Raw genomic sequence first — 26254 nt, forward strand, 5'->3', positions numbered from 1 at the left:
AAAGTTATTAGTGCTACAGATTGAGTGCTAGCCTCTTTCTGTGGCTTCAGTAGTATTAAATCTAGTGCTGTATGTAATAGAGGGAGATGAACATTTTATGTCATGTCTCTGATGTATGCAGATCCCTTCTCTTTGGTTTCTCCAACATCCTGTAAGATTTTTCCCTTAGTGTTGGTCAAAGCTAGTTGCTGCCAACCACAATTAAAGGAAAATATAGAGAGAGCAAACCCAAGTCCTAAGGCTCACCCAGAAGTGGCAGAAATATTTCTGCTCTTACTCCTTCAGAAACAACAGAGACACAGGGCAAAAACCTATCTGCAAAGGAGAGCTGGAAAATGAAATCCCCCTTGAACATGGGGAAACACAAATTCATTGGGAAAGTTAGCAGTTTTCTGCTCCATATTTTATTTAAATATGACTGTGTAATTTTTATAAATATGATGAAGCCAAAAAAAGCAATTACCTTTCAAAGCAACTCTTATTATTCTATCTTTTTATTTTGGATAGTAAACTTCCCAATGACATCAAATGTTTTAGTTGCAATAATAGGAATGGATGTTAAGCTTTTGTAAGATGTGATCTAATCATGACACAGTGCCCTTCATTTTGGAAGTTCTCATCCTTTGAGTAATAATCTTTGATAGAGTCTTTGACAGAGATCCTTAAATGGACAGGTTTTTTTTTAAGTTTCAGAATTCAAAAAACATATTCCCACAGGTACATTAAATAAAATGAAGTTGGAAAATAGGAGTGTGTGAAAAACATCCAGAAACACAAGAAATAAATGTCCAATTTCAGAAGACCTTTGGAGGGGAATGAAGGAAAGCAACATAGAAAAATGCCAGGTTCTAGGTATTGTGTATTAGAATGCATATTTTATCACAGTCACTATATTGAGAAATCTGAGTCCAGATGATGAAACCAAAACAGGAATATTATCACATGCATTTTAAATGACTTTATCTAGATTCCCATTATAGAGCAATAAACCTAATATAGTTTTATCATATGTATTACATTTCATTGTTTTTAATAATATCTCTATAGATGCATATATTAATATATACCACATTTAATATTGAATGGTGTGTGTGTGTGTGTGTGTGTGTGTGTGTGTGTGTGTGTGTGTGTGTGTCCCCGGAACCATCAGGCAACACCACAATGGTAAAACCATTGTATCTGTCCATGGAAAAGCTAATTTAGCTTTTTCCTCCATCGCCTATGTTTAATATTAAAGTCTTTAGGATTTAACCAAGAATTTAGATTTTATATTTATTGTGAATATTAACAACTTAAATTTACTAAGCAGCACTAGAATTCTTTTGTAATTTTATTAGATCTGACTTGTGTAAAGAGACCAGTGACCAAAGATGATTTGACATGCTAATAGATTAAATGCTGTAGGAAAATACTGCTTTCTATTGCTACTCCAGGACTGAAGTTTCAAGTACAATTACTAGCTACAATATCATCTACTTATTTCTAAAAGATTATCTAAAGAAGTTCATCTGGTTGACTCAGTTACTTCCATAGTTTATTGTTATTATTATTGAAAAATCACTAGACCTAATTCTATTGGTTTCTTTCCTGATTGAAAATCTTTGAACCTAGGAAGCACAGTATTTCTTAAGACATTTGTAACTGTTCACTGTGGATATTAAAATTACAGTCATGCTGCATTGTGTGCACAATGATTTTTTTTTTAATCTTTACACATTTGGTAAGCAGATGACCAATGCTATTCAGCCTGAAGATGCTGAGTGCTCTCCTAACTGATGTTTGAAATTTTGATTTGTACTGCATTTGTTACTGAATATCAGGAATACATTTTTGCTTGTATAGAGCAAATTTAAAATGGGGTCTTTTGTAGAAGCACCCATTCTGTTTAGAGTGATATAACAGATGCTGAATGTTCACATATCAAACAAAATGCCAGCTTTCTGTAGAAAAGAGGTGTCAAAAAGTTTCTTTGTACCTTTAACGCATGTGATTATGTAGTACAAAATGCAGAGTTTGTAAAATTTCTTGAATATACAGGCAAAAAAATGAATAATTCAAAACAACTCATAAGTTCTACATTCTATTGTCCCTTTATAACACAGGCAGAAGATAGCAGTGTGCTCCCAATAGAGCTGAATTTGCACAAGTTACACCTCTGAAAATGCCAGATGGTCTATGGTCTACTTTTGAGAGCTGTCACATATGTAAAGATTTGAAAAAAGAAAGACAGCTGAATGAGAGCAGTGGATCATTAAAGGAATAGCTCAGGTCCCTAGGCATCACTTGTGTTTTAAGAAGTATTGTATTGTTCCCATATTAGCGTGCTTTTTTTTTTTTTTTAAAGCCATACACAACTTCTATACAACAAAGGGAAACAAGTCTGTTTCCAACCAAGTAGTTGTGGTTTAATCCATCAGATATTTTGGTTCTTTATTTGAAAATAAAATCATGTTTTCTAGTTAGTTTTAGTTATAACTTTAGCATAAGATTAAATTAGGAAAATGATTAACGAAGTCAAATATGATATCTATTGAGATAACAAAGTTTTCTACATCTTATTCTGTTTTGATTACGTTACTAAACAGATCTGGTAAAGTCATTCAATTAAAAATTGTTTTTTATGTTAAAACAACAGAAGAGATCATACTTGCTAAGCTATAATAAAAAACATAGTAAAAAGTAATTAGGTGACAGAGAAACAATAAATATAGTGTACTATTATTTATCTGCCAATAGAAATAGCTATTATTTTGAAGACTGAAATGTAAATGTATCATTAAGACCATGTTACATGTTACACTACTACTCTAACCACACAGTAATTTGCAACAAGTCAATTTTGATAGTAGAAAAGGTCACACCTGTCATTGTAAGAATTTTGTGACAGCACACACTTGTCTTTTGTTACTTTTATTTTACTTATTGAGAGATTTAACTATTTTACAATAATTCTAAATTTATCTTGGATTGACATTTTAGATCTCGAAGAAAGCCTTTCTAGCATTGGTCAATGACATTCAGACTTAACCAATTCTCAGATTCCTTGAATTATTTGGTTAGAGAAGCTGTGGCCCTAAAATATTGAATTTATTTGGAGAGACTATTAGAAGTGTTCTGAAAAGACCATCACTGTAGGTCCAACCTTTTTTTTGGCATCTTTTACATACCTATACATACCTAGCTCCAGTTTCAATAGCAGTCATTAGAGTGTCAATTCTACTTGATAAAAGAAGTTATAGGATTAGCAGGTAACTAACCTCTAGATCAAATGTTGTACACCTATAAGAAATAGTTCTCTTCTTTTAAATACCTTGATTGAAGCTTTGGGTCAGAAAAAGGATATGGAAAGAGTGAGGGAAGGGATAAAACTGTACAAAAAGTAATATACTCTTTGCCTGAATTATGTAACTATAGCCCCTCTGTACATAACCTTTATAATAACAATAAAAAATCAAGAAAAGGTATATATAACTGCTAGATAAGGAAGTGATCTTTTGTTTCTTTTTCCTCTGCATTTAGAAAACAAAGGAGTTTTTGATACATTTTATAGCATTACTTTGGGCATTCTCAAATATTCACCTTTTAGATAATTATTCCCATTTGTTTATTACTTTGGACTTAAAAACTATAAGAGGATTAATTTTATAAATCAGGTATTAATGCTAGCAGGCTTCTATGGATGTGTACTTTTGTTTGTTAAACAACAAAAAGGAATCTGTTCTCTGTCTTGAAGCATGCGCATGAATGGGATATTTTGATATGGGAAGATGATTTTATCATGGTGGAGTAGGTGAATGAGAACTGAAGTAAATAGTGTGCTTAAGACTACCTCAAATACTACTGTTTGTCTCTTTTTAACAAAGCTACTTACAAATCTTAGCTGGTCCCCAGATGATAATTACCCCCCTTTAAACATTTGTTAGTACCATGCACAAGTGAGATAGCTTTGCATGAAGTACTTAGAATGCCAATGAATTTTTAAGTCATGTATTATTTACAATTGATAGTTGTTGATAATCACAAACATACTAAAATAGCAGCTTTAGATTTTAACATTCTAAGAAGTGATAAAGTACTAAGTTTTTCACAGTGAATATTTTTTGTTGTCTTTTTTTGGTAGAAAGTTTTGCTTATGATCTACATTGTCAGAGGAAATATTGATTTTAATAGTCTCTTTACTTAACTGATAGAAAGAGGTTTTTCTGTTGGTGGGAGTTGGGTAGTGATGAAGGTGTGAATCAAGATTTTTAGTTAGTAAATCCAGGACCTATTTTTGTGAATTTAAGTAGAAAAATTTCTTTGCAGCATGTGGAGGTTTCTGGAGTCCCACAACCAAGGATCACACCCATCCATTTAGTAGGACTTGCTCATACTATCCTACTTTATTAGGCACATTTATTAGGCCATTTGTTGCCAGGAAGTAGACATCAAAGCTGGGCCCCATTGCCAAGGCCAACAAATAACTTATCTATTGAGTGGATTCACTTCTGTAATGTGGCAGACATCTTGTACTAAGCTCTTTTGGAAAACAAGGTGAACATTTCTTTGGCAGAATAACAGAACCTGCCCTAAGCTACAAAGGACTTTAGCTGTGGGATGCAGGTACTTATCAAAATCTGTGAATGTATTGAGAGACATAAGGCAACACAACTGATTAATATTTATTATATATGTGCACTTTTAAAAAGTTGTACCTTCCACATAGGCATTTGATGTATCTGGAATTGTTTGTGTGAGATATACATGTACATGTCTATGCACATAACTATGTATTTAGGAATCTACTATCCCATGGTTTTACATGTCTAGGCCAATCAAATTCCATCCTTCTTTAGTGATGGCCATTTTGTAATAAGATTACATATCTATTAAGTCAAGTCTGTTCATTCTTTCTTTCTTAAAATTTCTCCAATGCTCTTATTATATTCTAGTCCACTAATTTGGACTCCTTTTATCCTTCTCATTATAACAATGGTGTGTACTTTAATTTTCCTATAGATTTGTGCTCTTTATCTCTCTGTCTTGTCTTTTTATCACCAATCTTAGAGACACAAATAAAGCACATCTCTGCTATTGAATGTATTTTCATTATTTTATAATACAGATCTATTCTTATTTAGATGCAATTTTCCTGTTTTTATATTTAGCCCAACCTCAGCGCCTGCCTCAACCACAGACTTCAGTTCAGGAGCCCAGTGAGGAGGAAATAGGCAAGATAAAGAACGGAGGCCACGTGAATCTGAGTAATGGAAATGGAATTCACCATGGGACCAAACATTCATCCACAGATCATCACAAACTTTCAGCTCCTGTTTCTCAAAAAATGCACAGAAAAATCCAGTCCAGCTTGTCTGTAAACAATGATATCAGTAAGAAGAGTAAAGTAAATGCTGTCTTTTCCCAAAAGACAGGCTCTTCACCTGAAGGTAAGTGTGAAGGATACACATATTTTGTTTAACCTGATGTTAAATAATATCCACTAGTAATAATTTGATAAAGCAAACATCATTGAACATTCTTGCTTTTTCCTTCTGAAAAAGAATTTTATTGGTAAAATGCTTCCCAACTTGCCCAGAGCCAAGTATAGGATAGAAAAGGAAGATTTGGCAGCAGTCACCCTGCTTTTAGATGTTCATCTTCCAGAATGACTAGTCATTACTTTAAATATAACATCCACACTTAAAAAAAAAAAACACATTTAAGATAGGAATATTACTATTTTGGTGGCATGGCTAAGGATGTGTATTTTTCTGTCCCTTATGCAAAATGCTGTTTTATGTGGAAGAGATAAGATCACCTACTTAGATTTTTGTCTTATAAATACATTTTTAATATGTAAAACTGGAGTGAGAGAAAAGAATAAGTAATTTTCCTGATCTTTCTAGAGAATGGAATCGATGATCTCCATTGCTTGCTAACCATCATCTTTCCACCATCACTCCACCCAAAACCACTCCTGCCCTGCCAATTCCTATGTCCTTGTAGTCTGGACCTTGTTTTTCCCTTAGAGATACTTGGCCATGCTTTCAAATCTCTGGAGTATTCCTTTATACCTCATACTATCCTTGGCCAGATTTAAGTAAGATTAATTACTATGAACCTGAAAACATATTTATTACAAAACAAATGATGTGATGACAACCTATAGATTGTCCCTAAGCTTCTTGGGCTCAAGGCTAGTTAGTGCTCTATCATTTGAGCCACAGCACCACTTTTGGCTTTTTCTGAGTAATTTCTTGGAGATAAGAATTTCATAGACTTTTTTGCCCTGGCTGGTTTTGAACCACAATCCTCAGATCTCCTGAGGATCTAGGATGATAGGTCTGAGCTACCACTAGTGCTCAGCTTATAGACTCTTTTTATATAGTTCACTGCATCATTTTAAAAAGAAAAATCCTACCATAAAAGCTTCAATTTCTCTCAGCATGCCGATAGTCCTATATTCTTTCTCTTTTCTGCTTTTAGTTATCTAAAATTCAGAATATTTTGTGCATTTGCTGTGTGTGTCATATATATTTATAGTCATTTGCATACTAAACACACATATTTATTTTTTTCTCTACCTTTCTACTTTAATTGTCCTAAAACATTAAATAAGAGAAATTCTGTGTGGTCTCTCTGTGAATTTGGTCGTGTCTGTTCATAGAGCTAAATTGAGTTGTAAATAGGAAATTGTACTGAGAGTTAACTGTAATGAGCAGGAGAAAGGATAATACATTTTGGCTACAGGTGTCTTAAACTCAACTGAAGCAAAGTGTTAGGTTGATCAAAAGATATGATAATAAATGGTCTGCATAGTTCCAGGTCAGTGACACTACTTTCCAAACTAATTAGATTGAAAAGGACATGATTGACATTTTAAAATGAGTTTGACATGTAAGCTGCATGGTCATCTCTGAAGTGTAGGTAGGCTGTTAACTAAACTGGCTCTCCAAGGAGCTCAGAAGCCAATGCAATTTTCTTTGGAGGATCTTCACTTCTAGGTGATTGGGTGAAATAATTGAATGCAATTGAAATCTTCTTGTTTTATACATTTGAATTTAGTTATTCTATTCCTAACCTCTTATTTTGCATTTGATATTTACTTAGTTTATTGTTTAAGACTGGTAACATTTGCATACTAGTCCAACTTGAAAGAGGTTATGGAATTTTTATTATTGCTTGCTTAAAGTATCATATCTGAATTTATTTCTAATATAAGAAGGCGCTTCATATGTAATTTGAAGGAGGAGGCTAATCAACAGTGTAGAAATGAAATGTAACTATATTCTTTTTTCTTTCCCTCTCCTCTTGTAGCCCCTTATTCTCCTTCTCCTGTTTTCTTCCTCTCCTCTTCCCCCCCCACCTCTATCTGTCTGATCACAGAGAGCTGGATAAGTAGAGTCCCTTGTAAACCACTCTTATCACAAAATAACATTTCACATTAAGTTGAGAGCATGAGGAATTTAAAATACAAATGAAAATATCTAAATAAATTGGAAAAACTCTTATAGTTATCTCCACTTTTACATAAATGAAGGTTTCTGTTATGATTACTAAAGTCAGATTAAAATTCTGTTGTCCTATTTCATACTTTCACAAAGTTAGTTATCTCTAATGACTATTGACATTGTTTAAGCTTGTATTCCTCCAGATTTTGTTTTACAGTTACATTTATTCTCTGGTAATATTCTATGCCAAATAAGCAAATATATGGACATGGGAAACTAAAAGGAAAAACATTACCAACTAGAGGGAATGTGTGGTTTCTCTTAGTTTTTCTATAATGACTAATTTTTCTATAATATAAATGGTTACTTAAATGATTTTTAAAGTTACTTTTGGCCTGGATATTTTGTGATTCTCTTTTTTTAGCAATGCTTTTTTCCTCTCAGACCAGGCCTCTTGCTGTGCAGAATATTGGATCCCTTGTTTCAGAGATCAGAGATCCAAAATATTTTGAGCAGAACAGGAGGAATGGCAGAAATCGTTTAAGTGAAGTTAACAGTACCAGACTGGTCTTGATTTGTTGCTTGAATAAAAATGTATAGAAATGTTTCTCTGTCTGTCTCTCTCTCTCTCTCTCTCTTTTTTTGTTTTTTTTTTTTGCCAGTCCTGGGCCTTGGACTCAGGGCCTGAGCACTGTGCCAGGCTTCTCTTTGCCTTAAGGCTACCACTCTGCCACTTGAACCACAGCGCCACTTCTGGCTTTTTCTATATATGTGATGCTGGGGAATCGAACCCAGGGCTTCATGTATATGAGTCAAGCACTCTTGCCACTAGGCCTTATTCCCAGCCTTCTCTCTCTCTTTCTGTCTCTTTTGAAAAGCAGTAACAATGGAGGATTTTTTTTTTGCTAGAGTCTCTGTTTTTATTTTTTTATTTCACTTTGAGTCTTCCTTTTCTTTTTTTGATCTTGTTACAGCAAATAAGCAAATAAATTACAAAGTAATAGTTAAGAACTTCAAAAGCAGCAAACCATGACCAGTTTGTTACTAGGTGTTAATTTTGCTTACATGGCCCTTGTGACTGTGTTTTTCCAGTTTGTATAAATAATATTGACAACTTGAAGGGCATCTTTGTGCTTCTGATGATGGATTAAGTATTCCAGTATTTGGTAGTGATTTATTAATAGCACTCCAGGCCTGTGTTGAACAGGTGTGGCAGACAGTGTTAGTACAACCCCATTGTTTGTATACAGGTAAGGATTGTGCCAACTGCGTAAATGAGCTGTATGCATTAGTCAGCTATTTTAATATGACTTGTCCTGTGAATGACCCAAGAGCAACCTTTTCAATGCTGGGTTCATTTGTGTAGTTAGCGTGCTTTTCTACATAACAGAATGTATTCCACTTGCTTCACTCAAGTGGACTTACTTCATTATGCAAACAATACTTTGCATAATTATAAAGGAGGAAATGGAGGCCCAGAGGGGTTCAGTGAAGCCACCCAAAGCAACAGGTACAAGGAAAAGTAGAGATTCAGAGGCAGATAGTCTGGTTTTACAGCCCATGGACCTAACTAGGATTCTATGTGTTTTATTAAGGGTCAAAGGCTTTCTTCCTCTGGAAATTTTAAACTCTCAAACTCATGCTCTATCTTTGGTTTTCTTCCCATTAGGTTGTGAATTCTTGAAAATGCTTAAGTGGGTCTGAGCCTGTCTTCTGTTGAGAAATTGTCAGTGGTACCTAGCATAATTTTTCCATAGAATGACCCATGAGTTAGCAAGTGATACAGTGCTTTATTCAAAACCACTTTATCTTGCCTTTCCTTGAAGTTAACACTGAAAAATAAAAATAATACTGAAAAATAAAATGCTCATATTCACTCCAAAAAGGTTCTTTTAAAGAGTTCCTTTTTCACAGAAAAGGGAAAAAAAAAAACCGTACTCATGGGAAAATATTGAACATTTCACTTAAAGCTTATTAAATTAGTAGATTTTTACTTGTTTTGTATAATTAAATATTTTCATACATACTTAAAATATCTGATTTCATCACCCAGGTGGAGAGTTTTAAAACTAAATCTGTAAGATTCTTGACCTTTGAAATAATTATAGTATAATTTAGTATCATATAATATTCAAATTGCCAAGGGTTTTCATTACACTCTAAGACACTTTTCTTATCTTAGGAATGGTAACTCCTAATGTGTTTTAAATGTATCAGTTATAACCATATCATATATAGCTAAAATATTTTGTAAAAAATAGACTTTAACAAAAATATGCTTAATGAGATTTTCTACTTTTCAAGAATATTTGATAATTCATTTCTTATACTTACTCCATATTTGATCTTCTGCATTTAATATATAAAGAAAAGGACACATCTAGTTTTAACACATCAGTGAACCTAAGTCCTGGAGAAGGACATTGGGTCACTAGGGTCTGCTCATCTTTAGCAGCAGAGTGGTCCAGTGATTAGAACAAGACTTTTGGAAGAGTCAAAATGATTTTGCATGTTGGCATTACTAACTGATGATGATGATGATAATACCTTTGGCAGGTCTCTTAACCTTTTTATATCTCAATGTCTTATCTAAAATGGGCATTTTATTATCCCCCTTTACTTAGGATTATTAGGAAAAAGAGTTGATATTGCATAGTGATTGGTACTCAGGTTGGCCCTCAGGTGAAGTATTCAGTTAGTTTTTAACTGCTGTTATGATTATCATTCTTCAGGAGGGGGTCAAGGAAGTTTGGTTGCTGGATAAGGCAATGCCTAGATGAGGACCTGAGAGATAAAGTAGATGGAGACAGGTTAGAGATTTGAGGATACAGTAAGAAATTCATGACTGAAGAAGCTTTATGAAAAATTACTATGAACAGCAAATTTTGTATTTCTTATTCATCTCAATACTATTGTTAAAATATCGTGGGTTTTTTTCCCCCCATGATAAAGCCCCTATTTTGCCTGTAACTATAGAAGTAGCAGTATTTTAGTGGAAGGATAATGACAGGACATCATGATTATGACCACAGTGTTATAATCGGAGCTTCCAGACTTTGGCAAAAATCTGTCACTGCAGTTCTCAAAATATTTAATTGCCTAGATAATGTTTGTTTTGTTATGTTCTGTTCTGTTTCTTTAGGCACAGTGCCTTTAAGTCTATGTCAGAATAATTGTGTGAGAGAAAGAATTAAAACTGTGCCTTATGCAATATCTGCCAGTCTTTGGAGAATAGGATTTCAATAAGTTTTGCTTCTTAGCCAGAAAAATAAAATGGAAGAACGGAAACACAACAAATTATGTGAATGTAGAAATGTGTGTGTGTGTGTGTGTGTGTGCATGCTCGTGTATGTATGTAAAGAAATTGACATGAGCGAAGGAGATTAAAGATAAAGCATTCTGCACATAAAAGTTACAGTTATCTGAAATATGAAGCATTATCAGAAGTATTTACAAGTAGTAGGTATTTCTGCAGGGCCAAAAGTGAGTACTGGGGTTGGGAATATGGCCTAGTGGCAAGCAAGAGTGCTTGCCTCATATACATGAAGCCCTGGGTTTGATTCTTCAGCACCACATATATAGAAAAGGAAGTTTGGTTCCTGGTGGTGCTGTGGCTTAAGTTGGCAGAGTGCTAGCTAGCCTTGAGCAAAAAGAAGCCAGGGACAGTGCTCAGGCCCTGAGTCCAAGCCCCAGGACTAGCAAAAAAAAAAAAAAAAAATGTGAGTACCTTAGGAAAATAAATTAGCTTCATAATTTGTACTCTGATAACCATCTATTAGATTAAGAGGCACATATATATGTATATATACGTATAATTTAACCATGATATATAGAGACATTCAAAATATACCGCAAAACTCAGAATTCTTCATTTATAGTAACTGACCTCTTTTTGTGCACTTTAAAGAAGAGATAGAAGCTATCACTATGTGGATACCCCAACTCCTGAAATTTTGGCTTGTGATTTTTGTAGCCAGGTTGTTTCAGGACCCAGATGTAATAATTTAAAGTAACTTAGCATTCACTTAGGAGATGGGTGGGGAAGAAATAAAACAAGAAACAGATAAATTGGCCAGGAAGCTTTAGAGGGTGGGGATCTTGGGTGTAGAGACTATTCAGAAACAAGTGAAATGGAAAGAATTGGGGAAATGTGTGACCCTATAACACACCTAGGTTTTTATTGCCTTTTGCTAATAGAAAACTGAAGGGGTTTTTTGTTGTGGTGGTTTAGTTTTGTTTTATCAGATCAAACACCGTGATGTAGGCACAGTGGCTAGAATGGAAGGTTTGTGTTCAGGCCAATGGGTTCTTCCATGAGCAGTGGAAACTAAAGGTTGTCTTGTCTTTAGGACTAAATGAGAAGTCGTGGTCCAGGACTGATTCTAGGTAGAACTAGAATAATAGGTAGATAAGCATTCTAAACAGGACTATCTTTAATTTTCTAGTTCAGTTAGTTGGGAACATGACTCTAAATTAGAATGCCAGGAGAAATGGCTAAATTTGTAGCTGGCAGGTAATCATTAAGATTTGTTTTAACAGCCTGTCAATTTGAAATCATAATACACAATTACAGAGAAGAGATCCACAATGCTTTTGGAATAACATTGTTGCGTTTTGAGAAAAGGTTTTGGACCAAGCATACATATTGATAACTTGTTCTTAAAGAAAAGTTATTTGAAACAATAGATCTGGAGTTTTCTTAAGCAGATTTTAGAGGAAGAAAGGGCAAATGACTAGGAACTGAGTGACTCAGGGATGACTGGAGGCCAGCCAGTTTAGCGCGATGTGAATGAGGCTCAACTTGCATGTCTGGAGACAAGCCCATGGAAAGTTCAGACCTCTCCAGAGATGATATCAGATAGGAAGTAAATCAGACAAAGGACAGACTGACCAGGTACCCTAGTGAAAAGGTCAGATGCCTAGAAGAGGAGAAGAATATATGGCTGAGAGAAAAACAGCAAGAAAGATGAAACAAATTGGAAACACTGGTGCCAGGAAGGCCAGGGAAGGAAGATGTTAAGAAATGGAAGAAGACTATACCAAAATCCACAGATATTGTTGACCAGAATGTAAGATGAGTTCTGAAATAGTTCTGTGGAGTCAAACAATAATTCTGTGGATATTATTCAATGATATTTTTTAGGGACTTTTTTTTTCTAGAGAAGCTAGAGAGGTGTTTGTTATCAAATGTGAGTATACATATTGTTGACTAGCATGAACTCTATGGCAGAAAGATAGGTCCAAAATGCTTCTTTTGTTTGGTTCATAATTTTTTTTCAAGATAGGAAATTTTTTTTGGTGTTTATATTTGAATGGAAAAGATCTAGGAGAAAGGAAAAGTTTGGAGATACAAAAAGACAATTGTGAGTCCTGGTTTTTTGACAATCGAGTCCAGTTTCTTTAGAATTTAGTTCTTGAGCGTGATATACAGAGCTAGCTAAGTGAATGCACCCACATTATTTAAGAGAAATGAGTAAGTACTTGAGGAATTGTTCAGCTCAATGGCTGTGCTTTGTACATGCTGTATGGTTGACTAATATTAGAAGACTTGAAAAGGTCAAAACATAGCCTATAATAACTAGAAGTGTGATTAATTGTGATAGTCCTATGTACAGTGATTCTGATCATTTTTGGTTTCGTGAGGTTCTTTGAGAATCTGATAAAAGATTTTTTTTCTACTAAGGTTTTTTTCTTTTAAGAAAGATACCAATATTTCAACATATTGTTACTACTTCTGTTACACTTGAAGTAATTAACAGGACTGTATATTTTCAAATGAATTCTAAAATCAAATTTTTCTGAAAATGAAACCTAATAGAAGGCCTAATAAGCCATTGTAAGAGTTTATTATTATTATTATTTTTTTTTTTTTGCCAGTCCTGGGGCTTGAATTCAGGGCCTGGGCACTGTCCCTGAGCTTCTTTCTGTTCAAGGCTAGTGCCACAGCACCTCTTCCAGTTTTTTTCTGTTTATGTGGTACTGAGGAATCGAACCCAAGGTTTCGTGCATGCTAGGCAAGCACTCTACCACTAAGCCATATTCCCAGCCCAATATTTTAATTTTTAAGATAGAAAACTTATAATCTGCATTTGGCAAATGACATTATCTAACTTATCATTTTAAAACATAATCTTGTCTTTTGTACAGAGAGTAGATGATAGAAAAGACAGGATGGTTGAGGGAAGACAAGAGATGAAAAACAGTAGCCAGGAATTTAGAGACAAACACTGTGTTAATGTATAGCTTGATTAAACTCACATAAACACTATTTTTTTTCAAGTGTTATACTCTCTCATGATTTAATACATTTAATAAAAAGGAAAAGAGTAGAATTGCTCTGTTCTTCTGACCTTGCCTGCATGCCTAGCTGATTAGCATGCTCTGGGACTAAACAAGGGAGTCTTTTAAAAAGATACTTACTCTGTGAAAATGACTTCTTTGGGCACAAATATGTGTGTATCTCAAAAATGAACACATGTTTTGAAAGGAGCATGTGGCAAAGTCCATCCTTTGATTATAAGAAAATCCAGACATCAATGATTAATGTTTAGTGAACCAACCTTGTAGTAACTAGGCACAGTTGATAAAAAGAATAATAAGAATGGCAGAATGTTCCAGGTGGTATAACAAAAAGGAGCACTTTTCCCAAGGTGAATCTGAGCTACTACTCAACCATAATGTTAGAGCACTCGTTGTACCTGTTATTAGATTTCATCGAGTCTTTTATCTTCCCTTGGCTTTGCTATACCAGTAAACATGTTTTGCTCTTTGTCTTGATATATCATAAACTCAGTACCCAAAGGCCAGGCAGAAGCCTCCTTTCCCCCCCTGAAGCATTACTGATACAGGAATGTATCTATATAAAAACATATAAGAACAAATTCAGCCAAAACAAGCATCTTAGTTCTACTAAACATAGATACATAGATATCATTGAAATGATTCAGATGGGAAATGATGGAGTTGGATCAAGACAGCAGTAGTGGAGGTGATGAGATATTGTTGCATATGGGTGGATACTGAAGATAGAACAAGTTTTTCTGAAAAATAGGATTTCAGTGAGACAGAAAGAGAGATTAAGAATGACTCCCAATGCCAAGCACCAAGTGCTGGAAGCTCATTCCTGTAATCCTTGCTACTCAGGAGACTGAGATCTGAGGATCACAATTTGAAGCCATACCTGGCAGGAAAGTTGTGAGACTCTTACTTTCAATTAACCACCAGAAAACCAGAATTTGTCGGCACTGACACTGTAGCTCAAAGTGGTAGAATACTAGCTTTGAATGGAAGATTCAGGCCTTGATTTCAAGCCCCACACTGAGAAGATAAAAAGAAAAAAGAATGACTCCCTGTATTTTCATTAAGTAAGATAAGTGGGGTGAAAGGAGCGTGAGTAGAGTGGGGAAGAAGATTAGGTTTGGTTTCAAACAGGTTGGATTTTATGTAAATGAAGGTATGGTATATCTGTTAGGGTAGGAGAAACTGTAGTTGAGAGGAAAGGTCTACTGCCTGGATACATTTTGGAAGTTATCTGACTAAATAATATATGGTAACTTGGGACTCTTTTTCTGGGGTTCTCCACCCAGGCATCTGGGTACTTGAAGTAATAGCTTCAGGGCACCATGGAGGTAGAAGGAAAGTGTTGCTGTGAAGTTATCATTCATCTGGAACAGAGTGTATCCAGGAATCAGCATCCTTTGGAAGTGCCCCTATGTAATTCTTTTGTGAGTGCAGGGTTAAGAACTGCTTTCCAGAAAATAGGTCAAATGCAGAGTATTCCAAGAGCTGAGCCACTTTATTATGTAGAAATTAGCAAATGAAGAAGAATTAGGGGAAGTATGCAGTGATCAAAAAGGAACCTAGAGGGCCAAATTAGAGAACTGGAAGAAAAGTGTCTTCAAATGGAGGGAGTGGTCAAGTATGTGGTACTGCTGAGGAGCCTGATAAGATACAGGATCTGATGCAAGTATGCTCTAGGCTGAATGATGAAAAAAAATTGAAGATTACATATCTAAGGCACCCCATTCAAGGAATTTCTTTAAGGGGCATAGTGAAAGGACTCACAGGAAAAAAATAGGATAATGTTTTAGATATGGAATTAATTAACAGAATGATGATGATGGTAATGAACTAGTAAAGGGAAGATGATGTTAGGTAGGTGAGAAGTGATAAAATTCATTTTAGTGTAGTGTATTGGTATACTGTGTGTGTGTGTGTGTGTGTGTGTGTGTCTTACCATCTCCCTCAGATTTTATATTATAAGAAAGCAGCCATGTTCTGATAACATTATTTTATTTTAGTTTTTACAATGCCTTTGTCTTGTACTAGCTTACATACATAAACTACTTCTTATGTACTTAACTGGAAATCTTTCAGATGACGGCTAGGATTTTTCATCATAGCTTTATAACTTGGGATACCTTTCTGCTTAGAACTTCATTTGGAATGAATTTAAATGTGTTAAACGTTTTCATTCATCTTAGAACTATGTCAGGATACATTTTCTAAGGATCATAAGACACCATATAATACTGCAATTCAAAGAAGGAAGTTCTTGGGAAAAGACACAGGATGTACAGGATATTTTGAATCTTCTGACAAACACCAAGTGATGACTAATGAGTGACTTGAAGTGATGAAAAATATACTTAGAAAAAAATAGTATCAGAGTATGGTTTATTGAATAAAGGTTTTGGGGTTTTTTGTTTTGCTTTTTTTTTTCTTTTTGCATGGTGCTAAACATCTTATCCAGGAGCTAATACATGTTAGAAAAGTACTCTACTGCTGGGTTACACTCCAGCTATGAATGCAAATTGTATCACTAGAAATTTGAGAGTACTGCCTACAGTAAAACTTGTCTCATGTTCATGATGAAGAAAAACATTTTCTTTAGATTTTATGTTTACTTGTATCCAATATGCCTCATTAGCTAAAGCATTAAAAAGTGAATTCCATTTTTGTGGATTCAACAGTTAGTATCTTTCAATCAACTGTTGAACTGGAGAGTAGTAGATGTATGTGCCAGATGCCAGTAGCTCATTCTTGTATTCTAGCTACTCAGAAGGCTGAGATCTGATTATTGAGGTTTAAAATCAGACTGGGCAGACAAATCCTCAAGACTCCTTAAGTCCAAGGAACCAGTGAAAAGCCAGAAATGGAGGTGTGGCTCGAGTAGTAGAGTACTACCCTTGAGGGAAAAAGCTGTGCTAGAGCTTGATGAATGCCCTAAATTTAAGCCCCAGTACCAGTAGAAATGTAATAATAATAATAATAATAATAATAATTAATAATGAAGAAGACACATGCAATCCACACTTGAATTCATGTCCAAAAACAGTGTATCTGCCTCTAGACAGTCTTTCAGAAAGAAGACAATTAAAATTGTAAACCTTGTTGGATTATATTCATATTCCTTTGTCTAACTGGAACTTTTCATTGTGATAATGTAATTCTTCATTCTTTATTATTATATTTGGTGACCTCATAAGTTTCCTGTTTTTTTTTTTTTAACCACAGTATTTTATTACCCCATTTGTTTCAATTCCTCTTTTAATGTGTTCCCTCATCTCTATATTCTCAAAATATCTATTGATTTCTTGGCTTTATAGACCTTATACTGTTTAGGATTTAAAATTTTTAATATTAGGAGTTTGATTAACTCCAAGTTCAATGAACTGTAAGCATGAACTTTTTAAAGAAGATTCCAAAGGGGCAGGAAGCAGAACATGCCATCATGTGGAACAGAATGTTTGCTCTGTGCTTGAGGAAGAGGCGTGTCCATCTCAAGAGATTTGTGCTGCCAAATTGAGTCTGAGTAGTCTGGTTTGTATTGCTACTCCATAATACTTTGTGTGTCTCTGTCGTACCTTTCTCACTCATTTTCCTTCATCCCTTTTTAAATTCTTACTTTCTCTATTTCCCTTCTATTTATTTGTTTCAGATGAAATTTTTGCATCATTTTGTCTAGTTAAAATTTAGAATCCATGGGAATCAGAATGGTGCATGATGACATTTTTAGTGAAAGTATTCTAACATGTATTTGTTCTTAGATCTTTTGTTTGTGAGGATAGGTACACATAGCTTTAAAAACTTACATCTAATAAATCAAGATTTCCAGCAGTACTTTTTTTCAAGATGAAATTTGATTATTTAGCTATAGTTTATTTAAACCTGTATTTCCAGTTGCTTTGTTTGCCTCACACACAGAAATAGTAATTTCTTATAAATGTTTTCACTCACTATAATGTTATTTACATATTATGTGAATTCTTATAGTTGTGAGCTTTTATAATTTATATATATACATATATGTACATGTATATGTAAGATTTGTAATTCATAGAATGTGGGAGTAGGATAGAGGGAAGCTCATGGTAGCAAGGTAATATATGCAAAGAATATCTTATATGTTTATAAATGAGATTCATATACATATATGTACATACATATATACATATATATCTCATATATACATATATAGGTACAATGGGAAAAAGGAGGGGGGGAAGAAAGGAAGGGAAGTAGGAGGGAGAGGACCAGGGAAGAAATTTAAGTTGAATATACCACAAAACTGAGCAGGGATCCTAAGCCTTGTTTAGAAGGAAATGTGTCATGTGGATGAGAAAAAACAATCAACTTGAATTTATTAACCTCTAGACTTAAAATTAAATTACTATTTTTCTCAATTATTAATTAGGTAAAATGTACTTATTTATGTATTTGCCAGTCCTGAGGCTTTAACTCTGGTACTGGGGGCTGTCCCTGAGCTCCCTTTTGCTGAAGACTAACACCCTACCTTGAGTCACAGCTTCACTTCCGGCTGTTTCTGTGATTAATTGGAGGTATGAGTCCTATGAACTTTCCTGCTAGGGCTAGCTTCAATCCATAATCCTCCAATCTCATCCTCCTGAGTAACTCAGATTACAGATGTTGCGAGCCACTAACATTTTTTAAAGCAGCGTTAAAGCCTGTGACTTGGTCCCTAATATTTTTATATCATATTATAGTTGTAAAAGGTCATAAAATATTGTTTATGTTAAACAGTAGTTACCTTTTTGTTAGTATAGTTATAAAGAAGTACATACTTATTCTTCTTTGATTTTAATATTAAAATTCCTTAGACATAATTATCTTTAGAAACCTAGTATTTTATTTTATAGATGTTAATATACTTCTATAACACACACACACAAAAAATCCAGCAACCCCTCTCCTAGCCCATTTATATCCTAAGCATTCTTTATAGTGAAAAATAAAGTTATTTACAGCACAGTGTTTTTTTTAAGTTTTCATTTCTGTGCGATTTCCACAGTGCAGAAAATGTAGGTTATTCTCTCCTTTTATTTCTTATATTTGGTTCACATTAAATTGAAGTAATAATAAAGGACTTCATCCTAAAAATCTATCCTAAATAGTAAATTCCTAAGCAACTTTTTAAAAAGTTGTAAACCATATTTTTATCATTACATAGTCAACAGTGCCAAGATACAGAAGAAGGTAAAAAATGGGCTGTGGTTTTTGTATGACACAATTCTGGTTATCTTTATTTAACTCTCCATAAATAAATACAAGAGAAAATAGAAGAAACCTTTGGAAGTCAACAATGTGGTGACACTCACCCCTCCTTCCAACCTCCTCCTGGGGCTGTCTGGGCAATCTTCCCATGGGATTTGAATTGGTATCCAACTTAAAAGGCCTGAGACCTCATGCCAGCACCAGGCCCTAGCAATTTGTACTTGCTTCCTCCCCTTCCTATACTTGACCCAAGGGAAGATGGAAGAAAGGTGGTAGGCATCCTCTGAAGAGGCTATAAGAGGCAATTAAAAGAATAAAATAGAGTATTTATGAATTAGTTTGTTCAGGGAAATTAATCCTGTTCCTTATTTTGAAGAAGAAAAATACTCCTACAAATAAATAGTAGTTGCCCCTTAGAAGAGTGAGGAATCTGAGCATTGGAGGGGAATATGTGAAGATAATTGAAAGAAAAGAGAAAAAAAATGGGCTAGTACACTAGTTTCCAAGAAACATGAAACCTGCCTTAATTTTTTCTCATAGGAAATCACACTAGAGAGATTGGGGCTTGTAGGTAATAGTATTCCCAAAGAATAAGCTAACTTAAAGTTGGCACTAGAAGCTTATTTTTTCCTAATAATTATACTCAGTGAGTGATAGAGAAATTGCATTTTGGCATAATGGAAGTGTAGATGTTTTGGAATACACCATTTGAGAGAAATGGTAGATACTTCCTAGGAAATGTGCTCTATGGAGGGAAGGAAGACCAGAGTCCAATGAAAACCAGAAGCTATCTTCACACTAGGCCATACAAATGAACTGTGTCAACTAGCCAGTGTGCTAGAGAATAGAAAGACTTTTTCTAAAATTTTAATCCCATATTACTGATTATTTTTTCTGTTGCTTCGAATAAATACACTTTTAGAAATACCAAAAGAAAGAATATGCATATTTCCTGTAATTCTACCTATCGTCCATCTATCTACCATATGAATCATCCATATCTACATATTTTCATCATCATTATCTTTTTAAAATTGAGTGTGTGTATGTATAAGACCTATAATACTTATACACATTCTTATCCAGATCTGGATCTCTTAGTAAAACTCCTAACCCAAGTGTGCCTGCTTTCAGAACCAGAAATATATGTTGTCTTTACAACATGGATTGTCTATACTAGGGAATGATGTGTTTAAAGAAATGCTTTCACTACACACATAAAGTTGCAGGTCCCAACAGGGTTCTCACAATCCTTCAGTAAAACTTCCTGTGTCTAAGATTCATCCAACACATGGTTTTTGCACACTTACTCTGTGGTATTGAGTTTTCTAAGTCCTATGAATTCAAAGGGAAGCCGACCTACAGACTCGTTTCTACAATGATTGTTGTATACTGCTGCTCTTAAGCTTCTTAATAAGGTGCTTCTTAAAGAAAGCAACTTTGCTCCACTCTCCAGGGTCACAGGAGGCCACCAGTGTCTCCTCAGGATCTCTCTACCTTGTGCTATAAAAATCTGAGCTTGTTGTCACCTCCATTTAGAAGGAGGAAATGCCTGTCTTCCTGTGGCAGCACACTTCCTGTTAACTGAATGGCCCTCATCCACTCACTCCACTGAGAAACCCCATCTCTATTCTGATCACACTCTCTTCCTGTGAACATGTATATCTCTCTCCTGCCTAAATGTGTATGTGTATGAGAGAGTATGTGAATGTGCATGTAGGTATGTATGTCTTTCTGGGTTGCGCATAGTTTTTCTCTGGGTTTCTTGTTCCTTTGACTGATTTCTTGAAAGCACACCATCCTTTTCAGGTCCCTGCTTCATCCCTTTTCACTCACTCCTCATCCCTTGGCTATTCACTTTTACTCATACCACATCATTGAAATTGCTCTGACCAGAATACCTGAAAGAAACCCCTTTGAAATACTTTTTTTCTCTTTCTTTCCCTGGTGCTTCCCTTTCCCAATTCCTGTTCCTTTAACTCTTCATCTCCTGTCAGCTCTTCCTCCTTAATGCTAGCATTCACGTTCATGGCCTCTCCTTCCTGCACTGTCTCCCTGGGCATCTGCATAGTGTTGTGACAAATGCAGCAACCTCTCCCTCCCTGGGCCAGATCTCCTGGCTTTCCAAACTCTAGGCAAGCTCCAGCTCTGTACTGAACATCTGTGAGTATCTGAAGATTTAACATATCCAGGGAAGCATCTATGTATAATTTCCCATCATCAATTTTATACCATTTCCCCCCTACATTTCTTTCATGGTAAATAGCTCTATAAGTCAGGGAGTCACATTTGACTCTTCTCTTCCCATCACACTCAACCAATGTCTTAATTCATGCCCACCCTACTCCCTTATTTTCCTCAAAGCTTAACCCCAACATCCCTATATGATATAGAGTGACAATAGTTTCTGATCTGTAAAACTGAAGTTATTCTACTTCCTTTCTCCAGGTTCAACAATATTGAGCCATCATATTCTAAAACTAACATTCTTGCCTCTATGCCTTTGCGTTACTATTCTTTCCACTAGCTGGAACAACTTTCTTCCTTTTCTTTTTCCCTTCCCTTCCTCCATCCCTTGCCCTCCTCTCCCCTTGTTTTCCCTCTCCTGCCCTCTTCTCCCTTTCCTTCCCCTCTGCCCTTCCCTCTTTTCCCCCATCTCCCCTTACCTCTCCTCTCCTCTCCTTTCCTTCTTCCTCTTTCCCTTCTCTCCCCTCCTTTCCCCTCTCCTGTCCGTCTCTTTCCTTTTCTTTATTCTTCTCCCTAACTCAGCTATCACCTTGATCTTCTGGGTCTTTCTCTCCCTACAACAGGAACATTTTCTTCCTACCCTTCAGAGATCCATGCTACAATTGTTAATCAGATAATAAATAACCTACTCATTTGTAACTCCATTTTCTCCTCTCCAAATGGAGTTAATAAGAGCATTTATCTTACAAAACTGATATAGGAGTTTATTGAGCAAATATTTATCAAGCACTTAACAACAGTACCTGGCTAATATCAAGCATAAAAGACTACTAAATCAAAAGTAAAAATGAATACAATACAAATGGAGATAGATAATCTTTTTTTTTAGTGGGGAAGCATTACTGGAATTTGGAAGTTGTGGTTATTTTTCAAATAGAGTCTCACTTTATGTCCAGGCCTCTGGTCACATCCTTTTTATGAGTACTGAGATGACAGGCCACCTTTTCCAGCTTTCATTTGTTGAGACAAGGCTAACATTTAATATTATTATTATTACTGTTATTAGATAGTTGTACAAAGGAGTGATCATTCAACAGCATAGGAATATAATTCAACAGTACAGGAATATAATGTGTCTTGATCATTGTCACTCCTTTCATTATTTTCACTCATTTTTTCCAGTCTGCTCCTTCCCTGACTCCAAATTTTGTAGGATATACATTGAATTCTTTACTGCATTCATCTCGTCCTTCTTTTTCCTTTGAAACTCTATCTTCTGACTTCTGCCTCCAAAGTAGATATGGTTACAGGTATGAATCACTATACCTAGCAAGACAGTATTTCTTGGTGATAATAACAAACTTTTGAATCACTTTGCCCTAATTTGAATTTTACATCTTCCCTTTAAACAATTGCACCTTGAATCAGTTATGTAAGCTTTTCATCCTTCAGTTTCCCCATCTTTAAAATGAGCCAACAGTACACCCAAAATGCATGAGAAGTTTGTTCTGATGATGCGATAATGCTTATGAAGCACTTAACACAATACTCTTTGGCCTGACAGTTACTTACTCCCCCAGCACTCTGGTTGTGTCTGAACACAGCACTTAGAATATTGTATTACAGCTATAATTTTCTTTAACTACACATTTTCTTTCTTGAGATTTGCCTGTGCACTTAGTACAGTTTCTATCATGGGGCCAAACTCACTGAAGTTTTATTAAGTAAATATTTAAGGCCTTGTATCTGGGTTTTTGTGCTAGTTGTAAATGAAAACTATTTAATAATTTATTTTCCCCCCACATCCTGTTTCCTCAGCACTTTCAGAAAGTCTTCTGTTGCTAATAGTACAACTCATGACTTCTGGGGAACAGAGTACACAGTCTCTCTCTCTCTCTTTCTCTCTCTCTCTCTCTCTCTCTCTCTCTCTCTCTCTCTCTCTCTCTCTCTCTCTCTCTCTCTCTCTCACTACCCATTCTTTATGTCAAACATCTTTTGGGCCACATTAAGCCTCTGCCTCAAGGCTGTCTGGCCTCTTGACACATCAGGGCCATCTGCTCCTGTGGGCTTATCCAACTTATATTCAACCTGTTTTCTGTATTATGCCCAGTAATGGTTCTGTTCCAGAACAAGTGAAAACCTGTAACTAGACAGAAAAACTTACAGGCTATAAATAGTAGTATACTATATCATCCTACTCTTTTAATGTTAAAAACAAAACTTAGAGACCATTTTCCCCTGCACTCTGCGTATCAGCAGGGAGTAAAGTGACTTTCTCAGGATTACTCAGCCAATTAGTCACAGAGCCACGACTAGAAAGCCAGTTTGAATTTTCCAGTATCACAGTCCTCATAAATAGGAGAGTACTTGACTGTCTGTGCTACTGGTGATGATAGAAGGGCAAGCATTAATTGAAACACCTTTGTTTTGTTTTTTCTTTGCCCTGGAGTATGTTATTTTCCTGTTGTGAATAGCCTCATTTAAACCAAATACAAACAGCAGTTGCATCCCCAGACACTTACAGATTTCTTTTTGTAGTTCTGGCATTCTCCTGCCCAGACAGTAATAGCTGGTAATGAGCTGTGACTCAGAAAAAACTCAGATGGGGGGAGGGGGGAGTGAAGTGCAAAGGACTAAGAAGTTGCTCAGTAAGAGGGCTTTGATTTGTATCTTCTTTTCCACAATTTAAAGTAGTATACATGGATACCACATTGTTATTGTGTGAGGATACTGAGTTGGTCTCCTTTATTCATTTTTAGAGCATTTGCAAACAACACATTTATAGATTATTTTTTGGCTCCAGAATTATTTGTACACTAAATTAAGGTGGAGATATGTATGCCTTATCATTTCAGTGTCATGCTGTCTTATTCATCTGAAGCTTGTGATAATGCCTCAAAAAAAATACACATGGCAATAACAGATAACATGGGTGGAAAGGGAAGGTTATGGAAAGAGTAACAATGCTGTCATTGATTCACAAATTAATTCCATAAATAATAGGATTTACCTCCTGTGCACTGCTTTGAAAGAGGCTTTGGTGTCTAGTTTCGCTGTAGCACTTCACTCTGCTTGCTGCTCTTCATCTTCGCTGGTGTGTGTGTTAGACTGCTGTGCTTCTTTGGTTGGGGCCCATGTTTTCTCTCAGTGCTGGGGGGAGTGCATCCAGGGCCTTCTGTAGATGAGGCCTCTTCTGCCTGTGGGAGGCCATGCCTCCTGCCAGGGACGCTGCCTGAGGCCTATAGGAATACTCTTGCTGGGGAACCTTTCAGCATTTTGGATGGCAAAGGTGCATTTGAAGGACTCTTGCTGAGGCATGGTCAGTTAAAAGCCTGGAGTATTGTGCCTGTGCAATATTGTGCCTGAGCTGTGGCATCTTCAGTCTCAGTGCTGACTCCAGTCTCCTCTCACATGTATGTTTGTTCACTCCACTCTACATTGGCAACTTTCTGTCAGAGGTGATCTGGATAACCATTCATCTCTCTAATAGGGTGATGTTCATGAATGACATCAGATATAGCAGGGTATTAAATTACTTATCATTATGGTCATTGAAATCTTTTACAGACTTTTAACAGGTAGATCATAGTCATATTATGATTTTTTTGAACCTGGTTTCATAATTTATCTTGTAAAATGTTTAAATCAAGAACAGATACAAAGAGGTGAAGCCACAGTGTGAGTTGTGGAATAAACCCAGTTGAGAAAATAAAATTGAGGGAACTATTAAATTTGGCATTCGGAAGAGTTTTTCTTATATCATTCTAATTCAAGTTCATATTTTTCATTAAAAGTAGAGGGTTTACCCTCATTTTATTTGTTCTACACAAAGAGGGAATTTTTGACAGCTTGGGAAAGCTGGTGGGCAACGACTTCCTAAGAAAATACTTTTACAATCATATGTCAATTTTATTATCCCAAAATGTTATCCATCTTGTTATTTATATACTTGTATCAGACATAGTTCAACTCACCAATGTAAAATAGCACTGAACAGGCTCAAGGAAAGTATGCTCTTACTCTATTTTTGCTTGCTAGCTTCTGAGAAAAATAAATAGAAAATAATTGAAATATGAAAAGAAATACACTATCGTATCTGCTGCAGCCAGATGCAAGATTACTGATTCTTTCCAAGCAAGTTACTGCTTCTCTATTTTGCAGTTTCTGTCTATTTGAGCTGCTCCTTGGTTCTTGCTTTCTTCTCATGTGCTCAAGCGAAGAGCTGTGCTTTTCTAAGCCTTCTTCACATCAAGAAGGCATGCATGATGGTGTGGCAATCTGGGTGAGTGGAACATAGGGAAGAGGAGAGATGTCATCTCACAAAAAGCAATGTTCTGTCATTATCACTTCCACAAGAATGTTAATATTTAGCAAGCACTTCTCTGCATTTTTTATTGGGCATTTTATGAGCATTATATATTTTTTCATTTTCTGTATAACCCTATGAGGATAATAAGGTTATCTAAGTATTTTTGTACCCTTGATCTTTTTTTCCCCCCGTTATTGTCAAAGTGAAGTACAGAGGGGTTACGTAAGGCAGTGAGTACATTGCTTGTTCAGTATGGTACCTCCTCCTTCATTTTCCCCCCGCCTCCCCCTTCCCCATTTCTACAGTGCCATCCATGAATTGTACAGTTGGTTTACACCAAAGGGTTTTGTAAGTATTGCTTTTGGAATGGTTTGTCTTTTCATCCTTTCTCTCTCAATTTTGGTATTCCCTTTCACTTCCCTAGTTCTAATACATACGTATGTATACGTATACATACGTATGTATATATATGTGTATATATATGTATATATCCAGGGTATTAAAATCAGATACAGTGATCACTGGGATAAAACCACCGGAAGGGAATACAAGAGAAAAAAAAATATATGGTTTCACATGCCATATTGAAAATAATTAATTACAACAATGATATAATACTTGTTTCCATAACGTGGAGTTCATTTCACTTAGCATCATCTTATGTGTTCATAAAGGCTAGCCTCTGCTATGACTGGCCTAAACATGTACTAATTATTCCCTATAAGGGAAACCATAGTGTCCATGTTTCTTTGGGTCTGGCTCACTTCACTTAGTATGACTTTTTTTCCCAAGTCCTTCAGTTTCCTTATGAATG

The 26254-nt window shown here is 35.5% G+C and overlaps 1 protein-coding gene across 1 annotated transcript in view; it reads left to right on the forward strand.

Moving 5' to 3' along the window:
• The window catches only part of Mdfic (MyoD family inhibitor domain containing), a 76904-nt gene that overhangs the window by 42748 nt on the left and 7902 nt on the right, over positions 1-26254 (forward strand). Inside the window, 1 exon segment of the mRNA XM_048337620.1 lies at positions 5148-5426. Coding sequence (XP_048193577.1) covers positions 5148-5426 — 279 coding nt within the window.

The sequence above is a fragment of the Perognathus longimembris genome, chromosome 2 (genome assembly GCF_023159225.1).
Source record: "Perognathus longimembris pacificus isolate PPM17 chromosome 2, ASM2315922v1, whole genome shotgun sequence".
Classification (NCBI taxonomy): domain Eukaryota; kingdom Metazoa; phylum Chordata; class Mammalia; order Rodentia; family Heteromyidae; genus Perognathus; species Perognathus longimembris.